The following is an 8,128-nucleotide window of genomic DNA, read 5'->3' as shown; positions in this document are numbered from 1 at the left end:
AACTAGGTGATACAAACCTACATGATGTGTTGTAACAAGCTAGCAAGCTACACAAGGCAACACACAAGCACTACTATAGACACTACACCACAACACTTATTTAGGGGCAATTAACTGTTGGAAGAAATACATGTTCAAGGGAAAATGAACTGTCGGGACATTAGTGTCTGCCGGTACAAGCATCTTCGGGCAGACAAACTGCCGGGAGAACTTGAGCAACATTAGCGGACACGCTGCCGGTACAATTTGGGGCCCATAATCTGCCGGGACATCTAGAAAACGACCCATATACTACTGGGGACCTTCTTTGGCGCGAGACCAAAAAGTATCGGGCCAATGTGTGCACAAATACGATACATATGATGTAGAACAAATAATTAATATAATTGCCGGAGTAGTGTTATTTAAACATGGTCATATAAGGGTCAATATAAAGCAATTGCAGTAGCAGGTCTCAACTGCCCCATAAAATCTTGTTTTTTGGTACGCAATCACATTAATGATAACATGTCAGGTAAATATCATATTAGAATATTTATGCCCCATTGCAGCACATGGCAAATTATCTAGTGTGACAATAAAAAAGACTATCAAGTGTTTACATAAACACAGAAACAAAAGAAGCACCACAAACAAGCGACAGGAGAAGTTAATTCAAGGACAAACTACTAGTTGGTACTGTGTACACTCTACAGCTCTCCGTTTCACCTAAACCTGATAGTCTTGTACAATCTAGAAAAATTGTAAAGTCATTTGCTAGCTTAATACATTAAAAAACCAGTTTCTAGGGTAATATATTAATATTAAAATGATACCCAATACGTCCGTAAGGACACGATATAAAGAGTTATTTAAGACATCAAGGATGCACATGCGAGAGAAACACACAAGTTAAGGTTTAATCTAACATTGGAAAAAAAAGACTTGTAATGATAATATTAGATAGACAAAATATGTATGTAAATAAGCATCAACATATTTGTATTTTTTGTATATCAATTAGAAACAATATTTAACCACAAGATAATTTATGACTAAATAAAAAAGTTCAATATAAATAGGTGCGGTGATGTCTGGTGTAGCATGATGGGCGGAGGGGGGGTTAACACCGGAGTACATTATTTACATGGTTTTTTCCGGCCGGCGATGGCGGCGGGCGCGGGCTTCGTTTCCTTCATAAAGGCTCTGTCATGGGGTTCTCTTTCCTTTACGTTGCTCTGGGTGAAAACTTGATCTTCGAGATCGGGCGGTGGCGACAATCCAATGTCATGCCCTTCTTGAAGGCACCGCCTTGGAGTCCATGCATGCTCTGCCAGCGTCCCACTTCACTTCTTCTCGGCGGCTAGCTCTCGGGAGGTCCTCGTCGGCTCCAAGTGGGTCTTTTTGGCTCATCTATAGTGTGCTTGGTGGTTGATTGGGTAGTGTGGCGGTGCGTCGGCACCCTTGTACCTTACCTTGGGTGAGTGTGGTGTGTGTGTTGATGGCGTGTTGTATCCGGATGTGTATATCTGGTCGTTGATTTATATATAAATTGGGTGAAAGCCCTTTTCGGTAAAAGAAGTGAGGTGACTAGAAGGATTCATTGAAAAAGAAAGATGACAATAACCATGAGAAACTGGAAAAACAACAAAAAAGTCCTTCAATATGGTTCTTTGAGGCTTCCGTGATGCCTTATTTAAACTGGTCATTGGATTGGCAGATGTAGATTATTTATTACCGATCACTTGAGTAAATAAATTTAAAGAGTAGACTTCAAGGCCTCAACTTGGATTCCATTAATCTATTTTTAAAGTCCGAAGTAAGAGATATTTTTTGGTTTGTCTAATAAACAAATCTATTTCTGAACTCCGAAGAAAGAGATTTTTTTTGGTTGGTCTAACAAACAAAACTATTTCTGAAGTCCGAAGTAAGAGATTTTTTTGGTTGGTCTAATAACCAAAAGGATTGGATTGAAGTGTAATGGATCTGGTGCAGGCTGCTAGGTTTTGCTGTTCAACTGCAAGTACTGTTGTCCTTGGATGATAAATCTTGGGCTAGATGACAGATGTGGTGTTGATTGGCACTGCATTTTTCTAGATGTGGCGTTTCTAGTTGTTTGTTGGCACTGGGGTTATGTCTTGTGATGACTGTTTGGTGTGAAGATTATGGAGTGTCTCCGAGGAAGAGCAGAGCTTGATTGCATGCATTAACCTTACCTGCACTCACACTTACATGTGAACTTTCAGACACCTCACTCGACACAGTAACGAGACAAGCTCAGCAATCTCAAAGGAAACTTGAAAACATTTTTTTTCTTATTCCATCCATTGTCGTCGTGTTAACCAAAATAAAAACCACATAAAAGAAAAGGCAACGGAAATGCAAAGATGAGGAACAACGACTCTCAAGGATGGTTCAATGCATCCGCTGGATGCAGCATCTCAGGCTGGAACATCGGCAGCGGCGGTCATCATCAGTTGTCCTTGGTTGGGTAGGAGGCCATCTTGTTGATGCCGCAGAGGCCCTCGCCCTTGCCGGTGCCCCTCTTCATCCTGATGTACCCCTTCTCGCCCCACTTGGCGCCCCACGAGTTCTTCACGATGATGTAGTCGTGGCCCTTGCCCTTGTCCGACCCGTACCCGACCGCCGCCACGCCGTGATCCAGATGCGCGCCGCAAGGACCATCGAAAACCCCCTGCAGGAACCAGGAAAATGTTTCAGATTACAAGTCATTTCAAACATAGTTCAGAGCAAATGTTAAGAACAAAAGTTAGTCCAGTAGAAGGGTGTAAGTTGAAAAATGTCACTGTCATCCAACGTGAGTATGCATGTGGGGTCACATTTCGGTGACATGTCAGGCTTTTTTTCCATTGCCAGAAATATATGTATGCTTAGTTGCTTACCCCGCTGTAGAACTGGAAGTGTCTGCCAGAGGCCTCAATGGCAACGGAGATGGGCTGGTGGGCGAGTGCCTTGATGAGCGCCTGCTCGTCCTTCGCCGGCACGTCCTCGTAGCCGCTGATCGACACCGCCTCGGACTCACTCTTCTTGCCGTCGCCGCAGCTGCCTTCCTCCATGAGGTACGGGTAGGCCTCCTCGGTGTGGAGCCCGCCGCTGGAGGCGATGTAGGAGAATGCGTAGTCCATCATGCCGCCGTTGCAGCCGCTGTTGCCGTCGACGCTGCAGTCGATGAGCTCCTGCTCCGACAACGCCGTCAGGTTGCCCGTCACGATCGCGTTGATCCCCTCCACCGCTGCCACCGTCGAGAAGGCCCAGCAGCTGCCGCACTGCCCCTGGTTCTTCACGTCCGTCACCGCGCCCTTCTTCCTCCAGTCGACCTCCTTGGGCAAGTCATGGGCAGACACGTCCTCGTACCTGAAGCTCCGGCTGCTGCTCCGGCGAGCCGGAGGAGGGCTGAGGCCGAGGTAGGCGGCCTTGAACTCGTCGTGGGTGAGGTCGGCGAACTCATTGAGGCCCAGCCAGTAGCTGGTCACCTCCCGGTTGATCTCGTCGATGAGCTTCAGGTTGTCCTTGAACACCTCGAACCGGTGCAGCTTCTCCTCGAAGCTCGCGTACGCCTTCTGGTGCTTGGCCAGCCACTTCTCGAACAGCTCGATGAGCCTGTCGTGCGACGACAGGTCCTCCTCGGAGTACCCGATGATGGAGAAGTCGCTGTTGCGAGCCATGCACACGCCGACGCAGAGGAGAAGAACAGCAACCGAGAGCTTGGAAGCCATGACCGATACCTCGAATAATTGAAGTGTTGGTTGCAGGATGGAAGAGGCAACAGAGCATGCAATGTATTTGTAGCCTCAGTTTGGGGATGCAATTGAATTGCTTCAAAGCAAAGGCAAATGGAGAAAAGAGAGATGCAGCGCCTGCCATTGCCATTGCCATTGAGTGTTTAAATTAAATCATGCCAAGGCTTTAAGCTTTGATCTCTGACGGCGAGACTTGGCTTCCAAGCATGTGTATGCTGGGTGCAGAGAGAGCATCCCTTTCTGTCTGTGGTACCTGCAAAAAGTTCGAGAGGAAACCTTAGTAGTGGCTGTGAACCTCACTCAAAGCAAAAATCTTAGTGAATATATCTGAAGTCTAAACTGAAGAAGGAAACTGTGCATATGCAACCTGATGGGAGGATGGAGTATCAGTGTCAAGAGATTGTCATGGGTCCTTTTCTTGTCCTCAGCTAGCTGAACATAGCAAGGTACAATGGTTTCTGTATTTGTTCACCAGATTGTTTCAGAACAGTAGCTTGTTGGCTTTACTTTGGGGGAAAAAAAGGGTGTACCTTTTTGAGAGGATGTGAGGGAAGGGAATGTTACCTACTGGTGGCCACACTTGCTACCTGGAGTAAATGAGGGGCATCAAATTCATCATACTGTGCCATGTGCATACACCATTTTGTGACATGCTCATTTCTCTTTTGCAGACCAAACAAAAGTCAAAGCAAGCCAGATGCAGAGAAAAAAGCAAGTATATATTCCTCACTTCATGTTGTTTGTTTTTTAATACAGGGAAATTTTGGTATAATTCCAGTGCAACTCCTACTTGGTTCCTCTGCTAAGAACCACTGTCGGAAGTTCACAGAAGGAATAAATTTGAAATGGTGATATACTCTCACCACGGTAACAATTTGATACCAGTCCAGCTAAAATAAGGCAATTTCATTGCCAAGTAAAGGGTCAACCAGAGGACATGAAGATTCAATACATTGATACTACAGAATTACCATTACAGTACATCACTAGAGTACATGTTGTTCAGTCTGTAACCATTCCACATAGCCAGGAATCAACCGCTAGTGTAGGTATCTCTTAATGCTTCTTGCCTCGGCTAGCTGAACATAGCAAGGTGCAGTGGTTTCTACATCTGTTCACCAGATAGTTTCAGATCAGTAGTTTGCTGCCTTGGAGAAAAAGGGTGTACCTTTCTCAGAAGATGTAAAGGAATGCTATCTCCTGGTGACCACACTTGCTACTTGGAGTAAAAGAGGGGCATCAAGTTAAACATACTGTATCATGTGCATACACCATTTTGTGACACACTTATTTGTCTCAAAGTAAGCTAGATGCAAACAAAAGTCAATGTAAGTTTTTGTAGCACCTTTTAGCTCCACAGGAACATACTTCTTTAGTGCATAATGGAGTACATATATACAGAAAAAAAACATAAGATGAACAAAAATATAATGCTACAGAGGCTACAGTCTTACAAATTGCCAAATTGGAGACATGATATTTGTGAATTCTAACACAATTACATGTTGGAGTTGTTTTTCGTATTTTAGTATAGGATCGATCATTTTCGTATCTGCAATCTTGGTGCAGCTCCTACTTGGTTCCTCTATTCAGAGCTCCGGTAAGTCCACTGAACATATTGCAAAGAGGAATAACAAGTGGTACTGTATTATCCGCACAGTATAAGTGTTAAGCAAATATATTATCAGATAAAGGCTTACTCCGAAGATGCATATATGCAATACTCTGTGATACTACACAACTGTCATTCCAGAACATCACAAGAAAGAGATAATGTTCAATCTCAGCCTATAGCCATTCTAAATAGCGATAATCAACTTAGATATCTCTGGTTGGAGTTTGAAGCTACAACCGCGCGGTAATGGATGGGGGCCCTTCATGTTGGTTTCTCGTAGCTGTTCTGGTCTCTGAACTCCGCCATCTTGCTTTTGATGTAATCTCCCATATTAGGCTGGATAAACATGTGTGTGGGGTCAAGAATGTGCACGATGAACTTCTCCGATGCGGGCATTGAAGCATTCATATTAACAATGAACTGAGCCATCGGTATATCACTGGGAAACAAAAAAGATAAACCAGTGGATCAAGTAAAACTGCAGAGTGATGGCATAATGAACAAAACGGTTGATCCTGTTGGGATTTGCGAGCTTACCAGGAGATGAACAGCCCCTTGATTGCATTAACCATCTTTCAATGTGCTCAGGGCAGTAGAATATTACCTGTTTGGCGAACAGCACAACCAAGTCATTTCAAATAGTAATGTTACTGAAACATTTACAAACAATCTGACACATAGCATGTAAACAATGGTGTTACTACAGTGCAATGGGTGATAGATACCATTTAGCCAGCAGCATGTAAACAATGAATTTTCATGGTTAAAAAGTAGCAAAAATAAATGGACTAAGAAGAGCGAAATGCCGAAATCACAATGGTGACTGGTCTGGCTTCTTCTCTTTATTTATCTGGACACAAATACCAACTATCCACACCTTCAGTTGGACTGAACCATTAAAATGGAAAAAAGAATCCAACATGTGCCAGAGTTTAGGGTAACATAAACCAACGCATAGATGATGCAAATGTGTTACATTACATCACATGGCACATCAGATTTAAGCAATCTGTCCCCGCGCAAAAAGAAAAGAGTTAAACAATCTGTCAGAATAAACGGTACTATTTGGGGAAGGCAGCAGATTACCAGATTGGGCAGGCAAATAAAATTAACGCGGGATAGACTAGATAACTGAGTGCAAATCGTGGATTGCATGTAAATAAACCACACAGGCATCAAAGTTTAATTGTTCTAAGCAATATCTGTCAGATCAGGGTACACACGCTAAGCTACAAAATCAGGGCGTCCAGAGTAGATTTGCTGAATCAGGGAACAAAATTAGATTGACGTCAACGGCAGCTTATAAGCTCCAACCTTAATTTACGCCAACAACGATCGGTTGCAGGGTGAAGTGAGATTCGGAGCGACGTCTAAGTGAACTTGGCGACCAATTCTAATTCCACTTCCCCAAAGAGTGTTTGGTACTAGAATCAAGCAATCAGGGTAGCTTAAATGCCAGTCTATCCCAGAAAAGATCCAAACCAGTCAAGAGGAACGGATCTACGGGAGAGGAGAGTATAGGGCGGATCGCGGCGTCGATGTGGGATGAGCATCGGGCAGGGGCGGCACCTGGAGGGGGCGGCGGCGACCGCTGTCAGAGGAGAACCTCCTGGGCGCGAATCTTCCTGTGTTGGCGAGGGGATGGGGGCGAGGAGAAGGTCCGTGGCTCGCCGGCGGCGGCGGTGGCGGTGGCGAGTGGAAGGGGATTCCCGAGCTGGTGGAGGAACACCTGTGCCCAGATCGAAGAGGACGGAAGCGAAGGGCTGCTATTGGGCTAATTATCTCTTTTGAGAGGCTTGAATTAAGCCCAGTTTGGCAAATGTGGCCGAAACTCTCCCAGCTCAAGGCTCAAGGCTGGCTATACGGGCCAGCCCAATACCTTCACAAACTTTTTTAGGCAACCAAGTTTTGCTAAAAAAAATCGGCAAGCTTGAGCAGAAGGGTGCCATTAGCGCGGTATGTTAGGATCACTCTGGACAATAATTGAGAGCTTCAGCACTAGTTCTCCCCGGGATGACAGACCCGGCTACACTCGAAGCCCTAGCGTGTCTCTCGCAAAAAAAATGAAGCCCTAGCGTGTCGAGAAGCATTGTCCCTAGCCAAAAATCTTATGTTACAAAGACTGGTGGTAGCATCCGACTATAAAATCGGAAGTGACTAAAATCGACAGGCGTGCGTCTGGACCTTATAGTGCGGTCGTCAGTCATCAAGGAGATAACAATTAAGGAAGAGTTGGAGTCCTGCTCTTTTTCTCATGAGAGTCGATCCTTTAATATCGAGGCGGATCATTTACCTAAAGATGCTTCGCACTTGTCAGAGGGTCGCCATTTGTGGCTTATTAACCTGTATGGCACCATTGTAACTCCTGTAAACTTGATCGTTAATCAATAAAGTGCAGCATTTTAACCCTAAAAAAATCAAGATTTATTTATTTAACATACTTTTAGCATATATTATTGAAAAATAGTTCACATATACATATATATTGTGAAATAAATATATTTCATATATTTGAATCGCTGATTTCAACCATCCCAGACACGGTGTACCACGATTAGTTACCGAGGCAATATAGAGGAACAAGGCCACATGACAGACTAGCAAGGCACGAGATCGAAGCATCAATATTGAACTAACACTGTCGGTCAGGGTGGAACCTGGAGGAGGGGGATGTCGACAACAAGAGGGAAGGAGGGGCGGCATCGTCTGAGTGGATGGATGCAACAACCGCCGTGAGAGCAGAACTAAGAGTCGGGTGGTCTTGCGATGAAGG

General features: G+C 44.7%; 2 protein-coding genes across 3 annotated transcripts; both read right to left on the bottom strand.

Annotated features, from left to right (window-relative positions):
- Window positions 1-2,271: 2,271 nt before the first annotated feature.
- LOC123179905 (cysteine protease XCP1) lies at window positions 2,272-3,778 on the bottom strand. The gene is made up of 2 exons (XM_044591814.1): window positions 2,883-3,778; window positions 2,272-2,674 (listed from the first exon to the last, which is right to left on the bottom strand). The coding sequence occupies exons 1-2, from the start codon at window positions 3,714-3,716 to the stop codon at window positions 2,453-2,455; spliced, it is 1,056 nt and encodes a 351-aa protein (XP_044447749.1). The 5' UTR covers window positions 3,717-3,778; the 3' UTR covers window positions 2,272-2,452.
- An 853-nt stretch (window positions 3,779-4,631) lies between these two features.
- On the bottom strand, window positions 4,632-7,110 carry LOC123179906 (general transcription and DNA repair factor IIH subunit TFB5). 2 transcript variants are annotated; one of them, XM_044591816.1, is made up of 4 exons: window positions 6,925-7,110; window positions 5,893-5,959; window positions 5,593-5,794; window positions 4,632-4,851 (listed from the first exon to the last, which is right to left on the bottom strand). In XM_044591816.1, exons 2-3 carry the CDS (start codon window positions 5,925-5,927, stop codon window positions 5,617-5,619), a joined length of 213 nt encoding a protein of 70 aa, XP_044447751.1. In that variant the 5' UTR covers window positions 5,928-5,959; window positions 6,925-7,110; the 3' UTR covers window positions 4,632-4,851; window positions 5,593-5,616. The 2 variants fall into 2 exon arrangements, with proteins under 2 accessions (XP_044447751.1, XP_044447750.1); XM_044591815.1 differs by lacking the exon at window positions 4,632-4,851 and having other exon boundaries at window positions 5,403-5,794.
- Between the last annotated feature and the right edge of the window lie 1,018 nt (window positions 7,111-8,128).

The sequence above is a fragment of the Triticum aestivum genome, chromosome 1D (assembly GCF_018294505.1).
Source record: "Triticum aestivum cultivar Chinese Spring chromosome 1D, IWGSC CS RefSeq v2.1, whole genome shotgun sequence".
In the NCBI taxonomy this organism is placed as follows: domain Eukaryota; kingdom Viridiplantae; phylum Streptophyta; class Magnoliopsida; order Poales; family Poaceae; genus Triticum; species Triticum aestivum.
The sequence above is the reverse complement of the archived record's forward strand: the minus strand, read 5'-3'. Positions and strand labels throughout refer to the sequence as shown.